Genomic DNA, 23237 nt, shown 5'->3' on the forward strand with positions numbered 1-23237 from the left:
GTCTGGATCTTATCCACATTATAAATGTGATCAGGTCATGATCACTTGAACCTAACCTGCTGTTAATTCTTAGTTCTATGATCAATTCCTCTTTACCTGTTAGGACAAGATTTAATAAAGAATTCCCCTGTGTTGGCTCCAACACTTTGAGTTAGGAAATTGTCATCTGTATAATGTTCAGAAATTCCAAGGGTGTTTTTAATAATGGCCATGTGAGCCAGCTTATTCATATGTCACTCAAATTGAAATCCCTCAGATCTCTTTTCCCCCTACACACTAGACACCAACTAATACCCCATCTTGTGCTTTTTCTGCTTTGGATCAAAGTTCTAAGCATTCAGAATCACTTTCTTCCGAGTCATTAGTGACTCAGAAATGGACAATGCCACTTCCGCTCCCCTCTAACCCTTACTAAATAGGTTATAACCATTGGTTTTAACATTCCAGTTGTGCAGAAGCTCTCTCTTTCCCCAGGTTTGGTAGGGAGCTTCTCTTCCCCTAAGCAACATTTCCAACACGGTGCTACATCCTCACTGGACCTCTCCCTCCATGGCCACACATGCGACTAGGGCCTTCTAAAGGCAAGCAGGCGGTTGCTTCAGGGCCTGCTTTGAGCTGGTTTCCTTGTCCTAGCTGTACTGTTGCAGCTCTGGTGTGTTACTCACCAGAAAGGGCTCCTCTAGGGGAGGCCATCTTCTGCTGCAACTCTAGCTGGCTATTTGGGGGAGCGGCTCCTAGGGGGTACACAGCACAGGCTCCCTTTCCCGGACCTGGCAAGAAAGAACACTCATACCCCTGTGTACAGCTGTATGTGCAGGGGTTGCCCTAACATGTTTCCCCAGTGTAGATAAGCTACATTGTGTTCAGTCAGGACCTTGTCATGGTAACTAACACAGTTTTAGGCACTCCATGTAGAACAAGGACTGGTGTGACTGATGTCATGTCAACAGGTCATGCTAGGGATATTGCACCCAGTTGGTGCAATATTAAACCTGACAGGCCCTGGGTGTTTAACACTGTCAGTTACTAGGCCCATTTAGGTTATGTTCTACCACAGGGAATTTCCCAAGGCAGACTAGGCGGGTTCAGAAGGTTAAGCACTTCCTTTCAGGTTAGTTTTCATAGTTTGACCTTGACCATCAAGAAGAGTTGGGTCCCACTGCTACAGCTCCTCTAGTCACTGACAGATGAGGAATACTGATGCAGTTGCACATTAACAAGAGTAATCTCTTCTACGTGTACTAAGGACAATGGAGGTACCCCTCAAGAATCCCATTCTAGCCAAGTTCTTCTCTTCCATCAGAGCATCTGCTAATGCTGTTTAGAGAGTCTTTCTCCACGTCTCATTGTGGTAGTCCCCTGACTCTTCAACACAGCTCTGCTCTGGACGTTATGGCAGGAAACATAGCAGCTGGGCTGAGGGAAGGACGTGTAACCTGGTAGCAGGGAATGTGGTGCTCTCTGAAGGCTGGACAAGATGGAGCAAGTGGTTCTAAGGAGGACAGTAGCAGAACTTCCCCTCCTCCGAGTCCCAGACCCTTCCCACCTTCCTGTCCTAGGGTTCCATTTCTGACTTCATCCACCCCTGAACATTAGCCACCCCCACCATAGGTTGACTCTAGCTAGGCAGTGCTTCTGCTTCCAAAGGTGTGTTGATTCTCCACTTGGTATAGGCCAGGCATTCCCACACCCACTATAACTTCTTCAGTGTAAACAATAGCAATAGTACCTGTCCTGTTATGAACCAGTGCCGTCCTGTCAACAATGGGACTTTTAATCATGTTTCAACTGATCCCCTGACGTGCTAGGTAAATACAGATATCCTAGAAGTAATGGTTCCAACTCAGCATGGCTGACAGTCCTTCAGCAAAGGATCTCACTTGAAGTATCTTTCAGAAAAGGCCCTGTGTACCTGGGCCCTGTTAATGTGTTTAGAGCTTTTGGCCACAAGTGGCCCTGTATGCAGTTGAGTGCCGTGATCCATGGCAATTGTCCAGATGGCTGCTACCTTCCCGCTAGCTGTGGGGCAGCAGTTCACCAGTGCGTGGAGCAAAGCTCTGTTTTGTAAGGCTTCAGGAGGGGAGGTGCTATAGACAATAAAACCGATAAAAGGATATTTTCTTCCCTCTACCTTCCTAAGCAACCTGTAGAATTCACTGCCACATTTGCGAGGCTAAGAACTTAGTAAGATTTAAAAAAAAAAAAGAATGCTCCACTGTAACTGTATAACATCTACAGTTACTTTAGAAAGAATGGGTAAGGAATAAATGCTCAGGACATAAACCTACCACTGACTGTCCAAGGCTAGGAAGAAATGTCCCTTTTGCCTCAAAAATGCCAAGTATAATTAGTTTAAATCTGAAATACACTTCTGTTGTTCTTTGCAAGTAGCACCTTTCCCCCTAAGAATTCTCAGCCCCTTGGGCTGAAGCAAAATGAGTAATGCATTCTTTTTACCTTGATCTAGAATCATTATGTTGACACCACATTCCTGTAGACCTCATGGTTTCTCAGAGTTGGAGACTTGCTAACAAACAATGGTATTAAGTCATTAGGAATTTTGGCAATTTAATTTCTGATAATTTTACAATCTGTAATAAGCTAGTGACCAGTTCAGGCACTGTTTTGCTTATTACACAGAATTCCAACCTGAATGGGAAATAGAACAGCATGAGAGTCTCTCTGGACTGTAAGGAAGTACAAACTGTTCCACATAAAGAACACAGTCAATTTAGGAAGTCTACCAAGTGCATTTTAGGAACTGTAAAAACATTGTCAAGTCAGAAGATGCATTTCAAGAAGATGCAGACATACTGCTCTGAAAAGGCCAATCAGCATATGATAGCTTTAGGGGTTTTTTCAAAGACTGGATAATAAATACTGCCAAACCTGAGCTCATAAGTAGGCCTGGGTTATGTTTAGAATAGATGCAGACTGGTATTTGACAACTGAACCAGTCTGTAATGCACACTCACTGTTTTTAACCAACTTCTGCAAATCCCAATTGTGGATTAAAAGCGCAAGGGGCAATTTCAGATGGAAGCCAGGCGAGTGACTGCTAGTCAAGAGATGTAAGTATCTCCATTTATACCCAGTATAGGTGATGAGACTTCGCTCAGTTAGAAAAAAGTCACCAAGTTTTTGGAAGTACTAAAGCTTGCATTTTTGAATCGCATAAAACTAAAGCGAATGGATGAGATTAAAGTTAGTTCCACTGCTTTCATTTCACAAAACGTAATGGGTAATCCAGGAGTTCCACAACATTTTCCTGTAATGTGGTTTGTGTTTTAATAGGGAGATTACATTTGGATGGACTAGCTCCTCTGGAATTTGGGAACATGTTCAACAGCTGCATCCATGGTAAAACAATACTGAGATAATGTTTCTGTACCATTTGCTTTCTAGAGTGCAGTTTGTCCTTTCAGTGAGAAGTGACATTACACACACTCTACTTTTGTTCGTTACCTCCCTCACTCCCATCTGCTCAGTTATTTCTCTACTGAAGTCAGCCAGAATCATATGACCAGCCAATCCTCCATGGACCGGTAGGTTAAACTAGAAGTAACAACACAGAAATTGATTGAGGGATCTCTGAAAGTTTACCCCTTTACAGTATGTCTTCTCATATTGTAGGGGGTAGTAGCAGCTACACCATATTAAAAGCTAATTATTGGTGTCTTGTGGAAGCCCAAGTTTACTTAGCTAAAATCCTCACCTGAATTTTCTTGATTGCAAAGGTTTGAGGGGGGTTGGAATGTTCACCTTAACCCTTTCCAGCGTTAGGGTTTCTGTTGATCCCCAAACCCGGCCCTTCACAAACGGCCTTGCAACGGTGGCAGCACGGGAGCCAAAGTAACTGACACTTTCCATTTTAATTGCAGCTTCAGGGTTTTTCTTTGGGATCCTTCAAGACACTATTTTTCTGGGCAAAAACCAGCAGCTATTTGACCGTCTACAGCAGTACTGCACAACTGCTTAAGGTCCCAGTTAAGCACGTGCCTAACTTTAACCATATGAGTCATCCCTCTAAAGTCAAGTGTTTAAGTGCCTTCCTGTGTTAGGGCTTAAGCAGGAGGGAGGTACGCTTGTCCAATTTAAATTGCAAAGGGAATCTCTGGTAGCCAATAGCTTTACCCTAAGCAGTTAAGTAGACTACTAAAGGGCCTGATCAAAAGCTCAGTGGAGCCACTAGGATGCCAGTTTTCCAAGAGCTAAGGAAAGTTCACCTGTTGCAAGCCATGTCCTTTTTTAACTACTAACATGAGATTAAAAGTGATTTCCAAACTGTTACAGATGTATTTAAATAGCATTTTAATCAGCCCATTTCCATGTTTACAATGCTAGTTTACACATTAAAGAAAACCCTAAACAAAAGGATACAGCAGCTTTTTTCATTTTGCTTTTCCATTAACACTTGCTTTATTTATTTCTAAAACCTTTACTGTAAGAAACTTTGCAGCCAAAAAACAGAAAAAAAAAAAAACCACCACACAAGTTATCTCAAAAAATACAATTCAATAATCTAAGAATCGCTGAATTTAATTCCATCCTATTTTCTAGCCACAACAGCTAGTTTGACTCGAATAGATTTTTGTTTAAAGTGCTTCAACTGCTGGGATACAAGTTTACAGCACTAAGCTGTTCCAAAGCACTCCCTGACGTGCTGACACGTTGGGGCAAGTGTTAAAACCCGTGGAAACAAATGGCCGTTACAGGGACTAGTGGCAGTGGAAGCGCATACTGTGCTGACAATCCTGGCTAGTTACTGCTGTTTGGGAGTCCTGGCACTTTCCTGCCAATCGTATCAACTTGTGCTGGTCTTTTAAAGACTTCTCACCCCCCTCCGTCCCTACCCCAAATATCCCTCCCAGTTAGCAGGAAGACAGGGTGGTTAGGTTGGATTGGTGTACTCATTCCCTGCATGCCTTGGGTTCTTACCTCTTACTGGTGTCTCTTGCTTCACCTGCCAGCACTTTAAAAAAAAAAAGTCAGTCAAGATCTTAAATTTTAAACTACGGCCAGATGTATCATGTGAATCTGCTTTACAGAGCATTCAAATGCATGCTGCTCTTTAGGGTATTTAAATGAGTCTTCTCTACTCTTTTGCCACATGCCTCCCCACCACCTGACCAAATATTTAGCAAAGGGTAAAGTCTCTGCCTTCCACGAAGCAAGGAGGCATGAAAGACTATAACTCAACAGAATATAACTCCATGATCTCTTCCTCAAAGCTCTTTCTGCTTGCAGAAGAGGATAGAACAGGATGAGATGGAAAAGAACAGAACAAGAGAGCTGTTGCGGAGAGTTGTCTCAAACCCCTTCAGTTTGATTTCCAACACTGTTGACTGGGAGGATGGTTCTGAGGAGAGAGCAGTGCCTCCCAGCACAGTCTTCTGCATATAAGGAATCAGATCCATCCCTGCAGCCTCTCTCTTTAGACTCTTGCCTGAGGAGGTCTGAGACTTTCCCATGGCTCCTGCAAAGTCAGTCCCAGGAGAAACACACAAATGACTGGACACAGAGACAGGAAGCAGTGTAAGGTCTCTCCATACAAAGCAACCGCCATTCAAAAAGGTCCACTTTGCTGTGATGGAATCACAGGTGGCAAGCCCTTACAGCTGAGCCTCAACTATGATCAAAGCAGCATTAGTTGCTATTCATAATGGCGTCACAATTTTCAGTTTTGACTTGTGGCTTTGAGTGTTCCTGCCACCCTCCTGTTTCACCTTCATTTGATCCTAACCCAGGATCAAAAGAATAGACCAAGTTCTGTGGATGCGAAAGACCCTATTGTCATAGGGCTTCCAGAAATTCAGCTTTTATGGATGCATTTATGGAGTTTCACTGAAAGTATAGGCTCAAGAATCCCTAAAATTTAATGTACACTGCGGCTCAAGTATCAGAAAAGTAAAAGCTCTTTCTCTTTTCAAAGTAAAAACGATTGTCTTGACATGGACTATTTTCATGTGGGTTAGGGAATACCGGGCGTGGCACATGACAAGCCTGAGAGGCATTAAAGAAGCCTGGGCCCTTGTGCTGAATAGTTGCAAGACGGCTGGTTGCATCATCTAAAGTGGCTTTTCTCTTCTAGCATGGAAAGACATGTTTTATGGGCCACTGTTTAAGGTAGGTCCCACCTCCTTTCACTGAATCCCTATCTGCTCTCTGATGAGAGTTAGTTATGTTTGATGAGAAAAGTAGACTAAACTGGTAACTGGCTTTTCCTTTACCTTCTTACCCCCCATCCCCAACCTTCTTCCTTTCAGATTTCTTGTCTTTATGGTGATTATCTCAATGGTGCCTGATATGCTTACACTCTAAATGCATCTCCAGTCAATCTTTGCTTCCTAGTGTCCAGGGAGGAAAAGAGACACTCAGACTGAGCATCTACAATGAGGCAGAGGGGAAGAGGAATACTTTGCCAAGTACGCTCATTGTTAATCTACTATACTTTTTCTAGCACTGAGTACCACTACAAAGCAATACTCCTCCCACTTGCTGGTGCTCTAATACTTTCTAGTCTCCCGATTAAATACAGGTGCCTAAGGCTGTAAGGCATGTCATGTGACAATTTAGTGTTGTTGAGGTGATGGCTTTTACTCAGTATTTAGGATAAAATTCACCAGCACTAGGCCTGTGCCCTTCCCTAGGTCATTTTTAACATTGATGGCAATCAGTTAACAGGACTAATCCTGTGGCTTTACTCTACCATCTCTCAATAGAGTGCAATTCAGCAGTTTTCTTTTCCTGGCTCAAACAAGTCTGGTTCCTTTAAACCAGTAAATTAGTTCTAAAGCTACATAAAAACTTGAGACCAATCCAGGCCTCAAATCTTGAGTTTAGATTCAAGTACTGATTTGACAACCTCATAGAAAAAAAACAGATGGTGAATTTGTTTTTTAAAAAACTCTAAGGAAACAACAAAAATGGTTATTTGGAAAATATAAACTGGTTTGCTACTTATGGTAAAGATGGTACACACTGCCTTAAAAATATAGCCACACACAGAGAGAATACAGGCAGGAGAACAAACACAATCTAATGCAGTTTCAGGTGTTATGGAATGCATTACTCAATGATAAGCATGGAGGATCACTTAATTTCTAAGCAAACGAAGTCCAGTAGCAGCTTCAGCAAAAAATGAGTTTTGTCGGAAACGTCCAGCATTAACTTTTAGGATATTGCATCAGGTCTACTACAAACAGCTACAGAGAACTTAGTTTTCTTCATCTGAGGAGAGGCCTTCAATCTCATCTCTGTCTCCTCCAATTGCCATCCAGAATGCTTTGGCCACCTGTGGGTCAAAGGTAGCAAAACAAGCTCAAGACACTTGAAGTTTGTGCTACATGCTAATAAATGTAAAGTGACCAGGAGTTAAACACGGTAGTGACAGCTATATACAGTACTCCTCGCTGAAATGTTATTTTCTTTCTCTGGCTAAAATCCCAACAAAATGGGTGTGACAATTTAGAGGGCTTTGGAATCTCTGCAAGATAAAATCTGTTTGTGAAATTTGTTAAAGTCTGATCTAATTCCCACTAAAGTCAGAGAGTTTTCCACTGACTTCAATGGAATTGGTTCAAGCCTTCAGTTCTACTGCATGATTTCTGAAATTCCGATAACTGTAACCCGCCCTCAACTTTAAAATTCCAGATTGTTGCCGTTTTCCTGGGAGATCAGCAGCAGGCCCATTCGCAAGCCTGTTGGCCAGATTAGATCATTTGTATTCTGTTTGGAAGATGCTCTATATGTATAAAACTCCAGGAGCAGATCTATTTTTCTATTTATGAAATAAAGTCATGCCTTGCTAAATGTCGTCAAGAGTAGCTGCTATTTAGAAACATGAACACGCAAAGCTGGAGAATTCTGGAGAATTTAAGTTCTTGTTTCAGACCTCACCTTCTCTGCATGCAGTTTTCTCTGTTCATGGGGCAATGTTGCTGCCTTGTCTGTAGGGAAAAGAAGAGTAATGTTAGTTTGTCTCCCTCAAGGGTTAGCAGAGTTACTGAGCATTGAGAGAAACAGAGATGGCCTACTGCAGTGCTCCAAGAGGGATTGGAAAGTTATTTCTGAACTACTGGAATATCATGGGAAAAGAGAGAGAGTGGAGACTTTAGCGAGGACTTCCAAAATTCAACTATGCTAGAAATTCAGTGGTTTTAAGTATTTTGGATTCCACCTCACAACCATTTCTAAACCTCCTTAAACCTTAAGATTAGCATGAAGTTCTATTTTTTTTTAATCACAATTCTTGTCATGGAATTGTTCATAGAAGATTGTGGAGTAGAAGATCACGAAAGAAGACTAGTGCAGAATGTTTGAGCTACTCCAGTGGGACCTACTTAGATGTTCTTAAAAATAAAGCACTATTTACCTACAATGATGAGTTTAATTGACAAAGGACTACTGCTTTCAAGATCAATACTAGTTAAGATGAAAAGGGAAGTACAACAGATCAAAGTGTTCAACAAGATTTCAACCATTACAAGAATAACTTTCAAGATGTTCACATGGACGCAATGAAGTTCCCAGGTCTGCTAACTGGCTTTTTGACTATTAACTGTTCAGTCACTGATGGTGTGCTCTTCATTTACAGTACCTTTCATTTCCTTCAGCTTTGAAAACAGTCTTTCGAAATTCTCCAGGTCTCCTCCTCCTGTGGTAAGACTGGCTAGCTCTTGAATATCCATATCTAACATGGGATCTGAAATAAGCATATTAACATTGATCTAAGTGGGACTGTTCCTGCTAGATAGCACATTAGTTTGATGATAAATTGCTGGATATTAAACTTTATATGGAGTACTAATGAAAGACTCCTGGCTCCCTTTGCAATGTGATGGATAAAAGGTTGGAATTTTCCATTGGTTCATGGCATTAATTACTATGTTACTCGGTTCTGACGTGACACACATTACAAGGTGTTTTAAAATCTGACAAAGTTCAAGAACATGGTTTAAAATGGCTATAAATGTCAAAATGTAACAAGTTTTCTTGCTGGTCTTAACACTATCTGCCTTAGAAATGGCTGGGGATCATTACAAATAGAAGTGCTGACTTAGTTTTTGCCTAAACATCACCATCAATCCCCAGAAGACTAGGATTTGGACAATGCCTGTTAAGCACTCAATACCAGGTAGTTTAAAAGTTCTCATATTAGTCCCCTCTAATACATCCCAGCCCAATAAGTTAAATACTGTATGTTGGAAGCTAGGGACTTTTACATTTATACACTCAGTGTTGTGAACAGGGAACAATTTAAATCTGGTTTTAACCCCAAAATATATATTTTTAGTTTTGTTTCCATACTGTAAAAGAACTAAGCCTATAACCTCTTTCCATCAGAAGCAGAGGCATCCATGGAACTATATGTTCTCTTCCAGTGATCTGAAGAGTAGGTTGGGGATGAGGCTGGTCGCTACTCTGAGATAAGTGTAGTTTTGCTAGCTCTCACAACTTGATAGTGATAGTCTTGTGATGGTTTGAGATTTACTTAAAGCCCCAGCTCCTGTAGTCATGCAGGAGGATCTCAGCTTTCATTTAAAAAAAAATGCTTCTAGCCCTCATGGTTGTGGAGAAAGACTTGAATGCTCTGAGTTAGCAATATGGCAAGTGGAACCTCTGTCTTAAATTCTGAGGGAATCTGTTCCTGGCAGGGTTGGGCCTTGGTTTCTCAAAAAGAGGCATGATTTTGATGAGAGGGTTACTTAGTTTCTAGGGGCTCTGGCAACCCCAACCCCAATTATGCTATTATCTTTGGGGAGAGGATGTGGATGGCCAGGAACCATTAGCCTTCTGTAACTATCTAGCATAGGGGTGCATATATGCCTGCATGTGCATGTTGTTCATCATGTCAACTTTTTAATAGGGAATACAAACATATGCTAAAATCTTTGATTGAATGGTAGGAAATGTCAACTACTGACAGCAATGAAGGCTAAGGACATGTAAAAAATGAGGCATAGATTTGTGTACTGTCTCTTTAAAGCAAGGTTCTGCCACAAACAAGCTGGGAAAAAAAGGGGAAATTGATTATCTGTAATTCCACTTCTCTGAAGAGTGGTGTTTTTTTTTTGTTTTTTTTTTTTACTCTGTTCCTGTTCTTGGTCTTCTGCTTAAAAGTCCCAAGAGCAGGCATCCAGTCAACGTGGTATCTTTAGAGAAGTACTATTATGCAGTTTCTAACTGGAAACTATTCTGATATTGGTTACCCTATGGGCCAGAGAACTAAGCCACAAAATCATCCAGTTATAATGAGTAATGGCTCTCTTCCCACACAGTTTTTTTGGGAATGTTCCTTTTTTGTACACATCATGGTTTAGTTTCTACCTCACCCTGTAAAACTCATCAGAATTTTGTTTACTAAGCAAAGGAAGAACTTACCTACAATGCTGTCAATCTGCAAGTTGTTTGTGCTAGCTGCATCTCCTCTGTTGTCTAAATGAGATTCTGCTCTGTCCACTGCTGGTGGATGGGGCTGTCAGGGAAACTACCAGTTATTACTATAACCAAGAAGAAACAGCTCTCTCTATTCCAGTTCAAACATTCAGGAAGCCAAGAGGAGTTCAGAGAGTCAGATATTTATGAAAGTCTAACGAGCGTTTAGGAGAAGCATTCTTGATAGTCTTAATCATTTTTTTTAAACAATATCTCAGCTGAGTGAAAGACTTAAAGCTACACATCAAACGTAGTTGCGGTGTAGCAACACCAAGAATTCAGTTGCTTTGTGTTTTCCCTTGAAAGCTTAGCCTTTTCAAGGGATTGTTTCATATGGATCTTGAAATGCAAGTTTTTCAGGATAGAGCACCTATCTTGTGTATCTTTACTCATCCAAAGTGCTGTATAGGACTGTGGATGTACATAATGCTACCATGATACATATTTTTCTGAGCTATGATATTCCTGCAGACAATTTAGGGCTTTTGAAAAATAACCTCTCAAACCATAGCTCTAATCTGGCACAAACACTACTCCCAGACATAAATGAAAAAACCCCAGCATCTTGACTAGAATTTTGTATAACTTTTTCTTGGCTCCAGCCTGCTGTCTGAGGGAAAGCATTTACACAAATGTCAGAGAGCCTATGACTAACACCCACATTGAAAATTCAACCAAGTTTCACCAGGGAAAGTTACTGAGCGCAAAGGAACTGTGCTGTGCAACAGCTCGCAGCCACAAGCTGACAGCTGTTCCGTTACTAAGGGCATTCATCTTACAGGTAATCTTGAGTATGCATCCGATGAAGTGAACTATAGCTCACGAAAGCTTATGCTCACGAAAGCTTATGCTCAAATAAATTGGTTAGTCTCTAAGGTGCCACAAGTCCTCCTTTTCTTCTTGAGAAAAATGCAGGCTGCAAGTCTTCAGGCCTCATAACATTTACAGAGGGTATTTCCTTTAACATTGTATTTAGAGAGGACATGAAGTGTCCTTTGAGGAAAAAGAAAATGAAGGTGGAAGACAAAGGGTGTAACCACATTGTGTGACAGGGAGGAGGCAGGGCAGAGAGGAAAAACACTGATTTAAAAAAAAGTGAGAAATAAGAACGTTTACTTTTGTATCTTGGTTCTCTTCTGACCCAATGCTGCAGTTTGCACCTGCTAGCGTACTGAGAAGGCCAAAGCCCTGATTCCTGTCTGAAGAAAAACAGCTATTAGTTTAATAGAAAATGCAACACTATTCCCAAAGAGCAATTCAGCAGATAGGATGAAGTCTGTTACAGGAAATAGCTAAAGCAGTATATAAATCATGACATAAACCTATGCCCGTATAGTTTACAAAAAATGAAGTCCCTAAAAGATGCTGATTTAAAATAAGGTTGGGGCCTAGCACAACTGTCCTCCTGAGCCTGCAAACCCTTGCGCACATGCTTACCTTCGTGCGTGCGAGCAGTCCCACTAGTTGCAGGGCTGAGTCCAAAAACACTGGCATGGCAGCATTATTTCTAAGTGTTAAAATCAGTGACGAGAGTGGGGACAAGGGTCGTGGGAGGTGTTAAAAAGTGAGTGTGGGCCTGGATATTGTATGTCCTGGTCTCTAAGTACCAGTTAATGCTTGGATTCCACCAGACACCCCTGACAGAAACACAGTTCAGTATGATTTTCAGAACACAGCAGGAGAGTACACTAGTGAGTAACAAGGGTGGTGGAGTTTGTTTCACGTACCACACGCAGCATCAATGGAGGTGAATGTCTGTTATTCCGCAAAGGAAATGCAACAAAAGCCTTTGTTTATATACAGCTCTATCCTCTAAATCTGACATACCTTAATGTCATGAACAATAGTTTTAAATTTATGCAGGATTAACGTACGGGTCCACTGGCCACAGTACAATGTTTACTCAGACTGTATGATGTTCTGGACACTCAATTTTTATGAACACACGGTGTACTTTAACAATATTTTAAAAAATCCTACCAAGCCAGCACCATGAAGCTGAAACTAGGTCATTACCCTCCCATCTCTGACCTCGAGCATGATGGGTTTTAAAACTGCTAAGTATTACTAAGCAGAGACAAATTTAACAAGCAACATTAAATGTTAGGACAAATATTTTTGCAGGGCTGGTACTGACATAAGTATTTATAATTATTTGCATGCTGAATATAATGGACTCAGAGCACTTAAAGTATTTTATTAGTAACAGAGGGCTTAGTCAACTGAAAAGTTAGAAGAACATAACATTCTGCTTATAATTCAAAATGCAAGATTTCATGTCAGAATTTTTTTTTTTTTAAACTTTTAAAAGAAATCTGCCCTACATTAACATTGCACTAATGACTTAACTCTAGGCTCCAGCTTGGATGATATAATTTTTATACACATTCCAATTCAATTTGTAGTTTATACAAGATTTTTTTTTTTTTTAAACCAAAATCATCAGCTATCTGGAAAACATGTAAAAATCCCTCAAATAATTCCAAAGACCTCCTTTCCCCTTTAATAAAATTTGTCATTGTGTGCTTGAGTTTAGTGATTGATTTTTTTTAAAAATCCACTTTAGTCTTTTACCAAGTATTTGTTTAAACTGGCTCTGCTGTATGCAGTTTTATTGATGAAACAGGTTACTTGCCAGAGGCCCCAGGGAAGAAGTGAATCAGTCTAGCTGACTGAATCTCCTTAAAAACCTTGGGCTGCAAGATGCGTGAAAGCATCTGAGGTATGCCAACTAAATTAGCATCAGATGAAGTGATAATATATTGGAACCCACAGCCCAACAGAGTAGTTTTTAAAAGTTTCTGTAGGCTGTGCAAAAGCTGTCTTTTGGAGAAGTGGTAAAAACGAAAGATTATTAACCAGTTTGAGTCATCTGAAAGTAGGTTGGCCATTATCGTCCAGCCGGTACAAGAGAGAACATCCCTGCCTGTGCAGAGGCATGGATTTTGTGATGTAATAGTATAGTTCTTGTTGGCTTCTCATTTCTACAATTAGAGCTCATGTTATATAGAGAAATGACACAAGGATTTGCACCCTCTCCTGCAAGCTTGTTTGGAACTTGACATATTGGTTTGAAAGTACTGCCCCATACAGCAATGATTTGTGAGCAGGAAGCTGTGTTTCTCTAAAGCTGTGAGTAGGCAGACACAGACCTTGGAGTTGCAGTTACACCTTTGAGAAGTCTCCCTACAAACTCATTTTACTGGATGTCAGAATTATTTTATCGTCTGGGCACAGCTCTGGAACAGGGCAAAGCATTAGACAGTATTCTTTCTATGAACCAGGAGCCAAAAATTAGCTAACTCCCTCCCTCAGAAATAACTGGCATAATTTATGGTTCTATTAGGTTATCAACAGCAGATTCTTTACAGCTTCACAAATGCCAAAGTTAAAAAGCAAAGTTTGCAACAGCTGTGAACTGCAGGCTGGCTGTGTTCACAGCATCATTTTGAGCACCACACTTGCTTATTTGGCAGCCAAGGTATGTTTACTATATTGGTTTCTATTGAAACATTCTCCCCACCCCCACACACATCTGTTGTAGCCATATCCAGCTGAAGATTGTGTTAACTTTGCACCTTTGACTACCTCACCTGCACTCTGCCCACTAATCCTGCTCTACAACTGCAAAATGAACACACTACACTGCTGAGCAGCTTTTAAACAGCTTTCTCCTCCACTTCAAGATGTGGAATTTGTCCCCAAAATTGTCTGGTCTGAGGTTCAGAATAGGTAATAATTAGTCCTGGATCAGAGTGATAGATTGACAATCCTTATCTTGTGTAAAAGAGTAAAAATGCCTGCTTTGTCCCACTGGAAGTTAAGTCAGCATTTGTTCAAACAATAGGGCTTACATACCTCACTACAGCAGGCAGAGAAGAGGTTAGCTGCCTGCAAAAAGGAGAGAACTAGTTAGCTGGCCCCACCCCAGTGAACCTGCTCAGTCTCCACCTGGGCTCATTGGAACAAGTACTTAAGCAGGAAAGGTGGTCAGCTGGAGGAGTCTTTCAAATGAAAGCAGCAAGTATCCTGTTCCTCTTCCCCCATTGTAAGGAGACAGCAGAGCCAGTCACTTCCTCAGCCTGATCCTGAACATCAAAGAATAGGGAGTGTTTTATTTATATCGAAGAACTTTGTTTGCCCCTCCTAACCCCCGGAGGTGACAGAGCCATCTGACTCCCAAGACCAAACACAGGTAAGGACCTGCTTTACCCCTGCCAGAGGATGGAACTCTGCACAGCCTCTCAGATAAGCCTATTTATTTTCCTTTCGTTTTGCATTTCCCTTCACTGAAGTACACCAAGCTGACAGCGCTGCACCGGTGACACTCAGTTCACAGTTACAAGGCTTTATTCACAAAACAGTTATTTCAGTATTATGTGGCTGAATTGTAACCATTCAACCCTATACTGAAGTACCCATTTTGCTCTATCATCTCGCTCTGTTATAGAGAGCTGTACTGCCTTATTTATGAGATGAGTGTGGAAGAGGCATCAAACATGTTCTTAGGGGAGAGGGAGGAAAAGAAGGCTCCAGTAGGCTCTTCCAGTTACAATTTGAACTGCTGGAGAAACGAAAGCATGTATATGTTCCAACAATTAATTTAATATATTCATTCTTTAAAACAAGTTTCTTACAAATGTAAAAAACAGCTGAATCTTCTGATTTTAAAGTAAGGCAACTACTGAATAAAGTAAAGCAACTAAAATAGGTATTTGTGATGTAGCCTTGATGGCCAATCCTAGTTTAGAAGGTATGGTACATTAGAAGAAATCCTTAGTATTATGCAATCATCCTATCATTTCCTGTAAAAATCCTCACACAAAGAAGGATAAGCAGCAAGGCCAGGCAGCCACTGACTGGTGGTGAGGGGTCAGCCAACAGAGAAGCTAAGATTTTATTTCTGCTGCAGCCAGTTTTAAGGATCAGGAGGAAGTTGAAAACGAAGGATTGTTACAGGTTGTACAATGTTTTACTTAGGCACACTGAGCTCGGTCGTGCCCCTTTGAAAGTATGCTCAAGCAGCGAGAGAGTCCAAATGTAGTTCATTTCCTGACATGTTTGTAATAATGTACAGCAATGCTATGTAGTTATTGCATAGTGGAAACTTTAAATCTGGATTCTAAACAAGTTTGACCTTTACAAAATACACTAGTGATGTGTGGGAACTTCCCCCCAATGTAGAATTCAGCATATGACTGAGTCCTGCTCTTCGGTAATATAACATCTGTCAAATGCAAGATGTAAAACCAGGAAACAAGCTGTCAAAATAAGTGTCTTCCACTCTAATGAAATAATTTACACCATCTCGGGATGGCTATTGGTTTTACCGCACTCACAGCTATATAAAAGTTGGAACCTTTTTTTGAAATCTCATTCTGACTTAATGCGACAGTCACCAGGTTAATTTAAAACAATCAATTTCCAGTTTAGTACTTAGTCATGTTCTACGGGAAAAAACACTACCATTAGGTAATCGGTTATAGGAACTAGCAAAGACCTTTCAATACTCAGTCACTGTGTGGGGTGGGGGAGGGAGGACGGGGAGAAGGAGCCAAGGTAGTAGAGAAATATGTGCCAGAGAGGAGGTGACTTGAAAATCCATCTTCCCACATTTTCTCAGATAGTCTATGCACTTGCAAGGGCAACTGAAGGGTTCTTTGTTTGAAAAGATGGTTGTATCTATACTACAAAAATAAAGTATGCTAGGCAAGCACTGCTCCTCCCTTTTAATGAGCCCAAGCCTAAGTAGATATTTCCACAATCTGACAGTCTCTACCTGATGGCCTAGTGCCTGGGGAGATGATTTTTCCATGTTTGCTCCTGTTCTCAAGTACTTCCATGTAACCAAAGACTCTGAAGCTTCTATTGCTCACAAATGGAGAGCTTTGTATATTTTCACACCCAACTCATCTTATGAAGAGTGACTAGCAGTAGTAGGCTAACTTAGTCTCCACTACAGCCTTCTGGAATACACAGTACAGGATGGAATATGTCTGGACACTGGCTTACCAGTAGCTGAGTCAGTAGAAATATAGGGTATAAATATCTGATTTTAAAAATACCATAGGGTAGTGCTATTTTATGCTTCTACTTTGGGGTGTATTTGGGGAGGGAGGGTAACGTTCAGTTCCACGAAGTGGGACACATGGAATGAATTCCTCAGAAAATCCAATCTCTTCCTTCAATCCTATTTTAGCCACTATTTTAAAGTGTAAGAACAACTGATCTGTGACTCAGTGTGAGGCAATATAAACTTGATAGGCAAGTGCAGTGAACTAGAGGTGGCTTCATTACAAGTTTTAGAGTCAGAACAGACGGGAGGCAGGCCACCTCACTGCCAGAGCTTTGGTTGAATGAGCTTTAATTTCATTTGACCCTGATCTATCTATCTTACCAAAGACCGCCAAGGAATGCTTGAATACAACCATTACAACATAACAGTTCTGAGTATAGCGGGAATGCTGTGAGATGGTAAATTTTGAGTCTTTTAAGGCCAGACACCTGGAAAAGATTGCTGAACAGCCAGCCCCCAAAAGCACTCAGAAGGAGCTCTGTTTTTATATACCCTTTTGCAAGTGTGGATCTAGTACTTCCACTTTAAAAACCTGCTGAACTTAAACTCTAGCTGTAAGAACTGAAAACTATTGGCATTAACTTATCCAGAATTCCAGCTTTACACCAGAGAAAAGCCTTGGTTACATACCACTCTTCATTACTACATTAGACCAGACATTGGCGTTCAAGGCTTGTACGATTCGTTTCACCCCTGTGGACTCAGGAAAGTCATCTAAACGAAGAAGACAAAACCTCATGTAATTTCTATCAAAGTTATTCTGAACCCTAACATGCACGACAGTAGAAAATTAAACTTGGAAAATGGTCACGTGGTGCATCAACAGTAGAAATGAAACAGAGACCAGCCCTCTGTCCCAGACTCCAATTACTAGAGCGTGCAACCCAACCCAAAGGGACCTGACTACCAGTGTCAGGGTTGTGTCAGGTCAGAAAACAATCCAACTCTCTCCAGGTCCGGTCAGGGAGGCTCTGATCACTTCCCCCTGCCCATCGGGGTGTTGTGGTGGCAGCATCAGGCCCACCGCTGCTCTGAGTGAGAGGTGCTGTGACTTGTCCAGCAAACTGGCAGAAGTAAAGCATGCAGCAGCTGCTGCTGCGCAGAACCCATGGGTAGGAAACTGCTGGAGACCGACTGCATGGTAAGAGGGGCTGTGGGAAGCCCTCACTAGGCTGAGCTCTAAGGAAAAGGTGGCAGTGGTGCTGACAGGTTTGGCGGGAAGGGTCGGGTCTGAAAAGAGTCAACCCTCTAAGGATTAGGTTAGGCTTTAGAAGTAGGCCTGAGCAGACCTCTTCTAATCACTGGAAAATTTTCTTACATACTTAACCACTGAATACCTATCAGGTGTGAGTGCTTGTCTTATGCTGCCGAGCAGACTGGTACTGAAAGTGAAGGGATGTAAAAAGTAACCTGCTTAGGGAAAAACATTTGTCCCTTTGTGCCTCTTTGATACCCTACATTTTTGCCAGGTGTTTAAATTTTTTACTTCATTGCCTTGTCTTCCATGGGTCTAAGCAACATTGATTGAGCTCTCTCCGCCTTAAAATGAAGGGTTGGATATGCTGAATATTTAACAAAAATTGCCCTTGCATATTGCTGAGACATTTGAGTTACAGGTACGTGTGCTACGAAGTGCAACACTATGAACTGAAATCACGTCCCCTTATAGTGAAGCAGGTGGCAGGTGTCACTTGTTGTATTGCTATCTGTTCTGCTCTTGATGAAAAAATTGCTAGAATTATGACAAGTCCTGAATATTTAATGTAAAAAGCAATCAACCCCTCATCCCTCCAACAATCTGATCTTTATACACAACAAAGGAGGCAAACCCCATTTTTTTTCCCTTTGCAGTTCACTAGTTAAAGAGGGCAGAGATGTTTGGCCAGCTGACCATTTCCAGTTATAAAATGTCCATGCTCTACTATTTAAAAGCTCTAGGACAAACGCTATAAAAAGCCTGATTATATTTTGATTGATTAATTGGAATAGGATTACAGGGAAAGCCTAAAATTACTTCTCTGAAAACTAACCTCAGTTGCTCCTTAAATTACTCTAACCTGAGAGCCATTTTTATTATTTCAGTTTGCCTACTGTGTGCATCTGACAGCACTTTGTATATAGTCAGTTTCACCATTTCCTTGGATTAGTCAGTTTCCTCTGTTTGTGGAGGTCTCTCACAAAGCAAAAAGGGAGAGAGAAACATTTCAGGATAGGAAAATATGACTGCAAAAAAAAAATCATGAACATTTCTGGGATGACTCAGGGGCAGGTCTAGTAAATTAGATTACCTTTAACACCTTTTAAAAATAGATTTCAAGGTGACAGTGACCCTTAAGTTTAAAATACGAACAAAAAGCCAAAGAGCAGGGTCTCTCAGGAGACAAAGCACAGGAGTGACTGTTATGAGGCTGAATTAATAGTTCCGGCTCTCATTACAAAAAGTAGCTGACTGATATTGTACTCGTAATGAGAGCTCCGAGTCAGCTGTAGCAGCTCCTTTGGTAATTTTTAAACCGCTCTTGGCACTATTTATGTGCTGCATCCATTTTATTATGTTCCTGGGTAAGCATTTCATGTAACAGGTTTACAGGGAAAACAAGTTACTCATTAGAATGTACTTCCTTCAATGTCTGAGTCACAGTGATTCAATATGTTAATGTTAGACAGGTACGAGAGCTAGAGTTTATGTATCACCACTCAAAAACTAACATACTGGCTGATTATTAAGATTACTTATTTTATTTGCATCTAAACAAGTGAGTCATACTTTAAAAAGAAAGTACATTTAAAAGAAATTTCCACTGAAAGAAAGCATTGGTAACTTTAAAGTACAATTCTACTCTGAAAAGTGATTAAAAATGATACCATGGGGTTTCATAATTGTCTCCCAGTAACTTCTGTATCAGTTGAGTTCAGTTTACAACTCAAAACAAGCTCTTTTCCCTAACTGCGAGGCCTGCAAACTCAAACTGATCTAAAAGACAAGTTGGGTTCTTTCCTTCTTGTACAGCACCAGTAATGAAGGCGCTGTGAAATATGGAACCTTGTAATTTTCTGCATAGAGATTCTTCAGGTGAAATTAACCTCTCCTTGACAGCTGTGCATTCCCACTGCCTTCAGTGTATTTGAACTGATATAAATATTAGTGAATAACTGATGCTTGGGAATATAGCTGATGGTGCTAGCTCTACTGAAGTAGTAAACACTTTCCTTTTCTCAACACACATGGGAGATCTGCGTCAGGGGGTGCCAGAACTCAACCACAAGAGCGGAACATATTACATTTTTCATCACAGATGTCAACAACACACAACCGGTTTTGCTTCATGGGTTTTAATTTTGAACATACAAGTGATTCTGAAACTGGTTTGTTTCCTGCAAGACTCTGTGTGTGTGCGTGCGTGCACACCCCCCCACCCCCCAAACAAAAAATTAAAGTTTATTCAAAAGGTAAATTTTGTAGCCTGAAGACAAGAGATCATTAAACAACGCTTGTATTTTATGTTTGGTGCTTTTAAAAGTCCTCAAAGCTCTAAAAATACTTTTTCTCTCCCCCCTTGACTCTCTCTACCAGTTTTTTTGTTTCAAATGGATCTGGAAATTGAGTATAAATGTTATTTTATACATGACCATCAAGTATATAATCACAGCACTAGAATTAGTTAACAGCTGCTACAGAGCCAGAAGAGCGAGCACAAAACAGTTTTGATGTAGGTGCTACATCAACAGCAGTGTATTTTGGAGGAGATAACGCTGGAGGAAACAACCAACCCTCCTAGCCCTGACAGGAAAAGCACCACTCTAACTTGCAGTATTCCACAGACACCCCAGTAGTACAGAATCAAATTAAAAGCCCCTTTTCAACTGCTCCATAATCAGCGTTGTAATTTTATTCGTTCTAAAAACAGGTTGTAACCCTACCGTCTTCATCAGGCAGCTCCTCTGGGCTCAGTTCCACCAGTTCAAAACTGTGTTTGATGCACCACTCTTGAGCTTTTTGTCGGTTCACACCTAAGGTTATGAAACAAACTGCTTTCTAAATGTCTAATTTTTTAAACTCTGCAATACCAAATGTGCAGAATTTTTTATACCCCCCAAATCTGTCCCCTCGCTTTGGATCCTTTCGTAACAAAGGAAGTACAGAAATAGTCGGGTTCTGTCCATTACTAACATCACAAATAAGGATTCTACAGGCTTTCGAGTTAAACTCACCATATCTTGAATCGCTCTGTTTCCCTCTTCAAAAATCATGTATAAATTCTTGTTTTTTTGCAAATAGAGCCGAGACTGACATGTAAATGAAAATTATGGCATAACAGGGATTACTTCTACTAAGGGCTTGATCCTGAGCTAAATTAATTTGCTTTGCACAATACATGCCAACACAGGAACCAAGCTTACTTATATACAATAAAATGGATTTACACAAGAAAATCACCCAAAAAGGCTGACACTTCTGTCTTCACACTGCAGTCAGTACCCAGGATCCTACTGATATGCCCCAACTCTGACTCGTATGGACCACCTGTACAGGAAAGTGTATTTCAGCCCATTCAGTAACTTGACTTCCCAGTGAATATTGGCAGTGGTGTTGAGAGATATCAAATGTGGGGGTGACTTTTCAGTGTGTACACCTGTCCACTAGGAACTGGCCAGCCCAAGTGTGTCATGGAGACAAATAAGCAGCCATCAGATGGTACGTTTGTCACTGCCAACCTGGTTGGATTTAAATTGCAATTAAAGTAAAAGGCTCCATCCAATTACCAGCCATTTGAGTAACTCAGCTCCTCCCTATCAAATCTAAAGCTCTTATCCATATACCATAAGATATAGCTGTAGCAAATTTGCCAAGAAAACAAACAGCATGCAAGATCACTTTTTCCAGCCAAACTTTAGCATCTTACCATTTTCAGATACTCTGTCACACACCAAGATCATAACCTCTGGTAACCATTCTTCTGCCAGGGGAAGCCAAGTAGAAACACTTTCAAGACCAGATTTCTGGAGGAAACAAGGTTCTTGTATGAATACCTCAAAGCACTTTGCAACTTTAAAATGAATCTTTAAAACCCTGTTAATGTAATGCTTAAAGCCGCATGGTTAAAAGACAGTCACAAAATGAGAGGGTTAAGGTTCCAACAGCAATGCCAGCTCATCTGTGCTGTACAGTTGGTATATTTTAGGATAAGTTCACAATACTAATATATTAAACTATGCATTTTTAACCAGAGAAAACAGGAATAGCAAATATCCTGTGTCCTCTGTGGCGGAGTTAATCTCACTTGTTTGGAACTTAAATATCAAAATATGCAAATTAACTGTGAATTCCTAGCTCAGATTACATAAATTAAAAATCCTTTGTAATAATTTAACATTTAAGCAGTTTCAATGAGGCTTAAAGTTCATGCATCACTGAAGCTAATGAATTATCTTTGCTACTGCTGCAAACTGTTTATCTGGAGACAGTCTTGCAGTGCCAGGTGAAAGGTGTCCCTCAAATAGGAGGGAGCTTGAAATAGATTTGTGCCCTTTCTTGTTCATGGTGTGAAAGGTTCTCCACCCCAAACAGACATTTTCTCCTTGTTTTTTGTTTTGCCTTAGAAATATTAGGAATCCCATTGGCCTATTCTGATTTTACTGGAAGACTGTTTGGATGACTCCAGCCATGTTGGGGCTCTCTTATTTTAATTAAAGGGGTGATGGTGAATCCTTACAAAGATCCACCCTGATCCCAGGCTTTGCACAACTAGCATCAAACAGCTCTAAAATCAGCATAACTAGTCTGAGGAGAATGGCCCTAGTGTAGCAGGAATATCTGATGCATACAGGTGGAGTACCAGTTCTTATGCTACCTCTTGTCCTGGGACTGGTGTAAGGGAAGATGGTGGGGCAAGGAACTGTGGCTTCCCTAGCTGCCATAATGGTTCCTTAGGACCATTGGTAATAGGCATAATTTAAGGCTCCTCTAACTTGCATTACAGGACCAGCCTGACACAGGATCTGGGGAACATAAAGATGACTTAATTATAGTAACAGTCCCAACTACAGAGCATGAGAAGATAATATACAGGAACAAAAAACATTCTTACTATTGTGCTGTCAAAGTAAACCACAAATGCCTGGACAGATTCAGAAATTTCTGCTGTCACAAGATATTCGTTTGGTACCACACACAGGTGAATATCAGCAGAATAATATTTATTGTCTATTGTCCAGGGGTAAAATCTCACACCCCCACTTGTAGACACATCTGCAGCAAGGTCTTCTGTTCCAATGATACCTATATAAAAATCAGAGAAATGAATGATGAGATGGTAAAGCCAATACCAAGAGTACAGTCCATCTAGAAAAGTCTTAGACATAAGGCTAAATTTAGCTGGACTGTAATACTCAGAATAGATATTAAAAAAAAAACACCAATACTTGTATGGACTCCAAAAGCTTATTTCCCAACTTGTTACTATATCCTAGACGAATGCTAGCCATGGAGATCAATACTGTAGCAAGCAAGAGTTACAGAAAAGTTTTAAGAAGTTATTTTAATTAATACTGTTTTTTCTAGCCTGAAGTATGCTATGCAGGATTGCATCTAACAATGCACACGATGGAGCTCATTAAGGATATTCTGTGGAAGGAATAAGAAGGCGGCTTAAATACTGAAGGTGCAGGCCTGGCTTCTATCATGTGTGCTCATCCAACTACCAGCTGGGACAAAAAAGGAGAA

At 40.8% G+C, this 23237-nt stretch overlaps 1 protein-coding gene across 3 annotated transcripts in view; it reads right to left on the reverse strand.

Moving 5' to 3' along the window:
* Positions 1–4294: 4294 nt before the first annotated feature.
* AAGAB (alpha and gamma adaptin binding protein) overlaps positions 4295–23237 on the reverse strand; it is a 30378-nt gene continuing 11435 nt past the window's right edge. Inside the window, exons 2-10 of one of the 3 annotated variants that reach the window (XM_048866099.2) lie at positions 22603–22793; positions 21418–21514; positions 20435–20524; positions 17144–17227; positions 11554–11636; positions 10384–10477; positions 8600–8704; positions 7900–7949; positions 4295–7294 (exon numbers count right to left, since the gene is read on the reverse strand). In XM_048866099.2, the coding sequence (XP_048722056.2) occupies positions 7217–7294; positions 7900–7949; positions 8600–8704; positions 10384–10477; positions 11554–11636; positions 17144–17227; positions 20435–20524; positions 21418–21514; positions 22603–22793 (872 nt within the window). In that variant the 3' untranslated portion in view covers positions 4295–7216. The remainder of the gene's footprint in view (positions 7295–7899; positions 7950–8599; positions 8705–10383; positions 10478–11553; positions 11637–17143; positions 17228–20434; positions 20525–21417; positions 21515–22602; positions 22794–23237) is intronic. The other 2 variants (XM_075133248.1, XM_075133249.1) reach the window with 2 other exon arrangements.

This window comes from Caretta caretta, chromosome 10 (genome assembly GCF_965140235.1).
Source record: "Caretta caretta isolate rCarCar2 chromosome 10, rCarCar1.hap1, whole genome shotgun sequence".
NCBI lineage: Eukaryota > Metazoa > Chordata > Testudines > Cheloniidae > Caretta > Caretta caretta.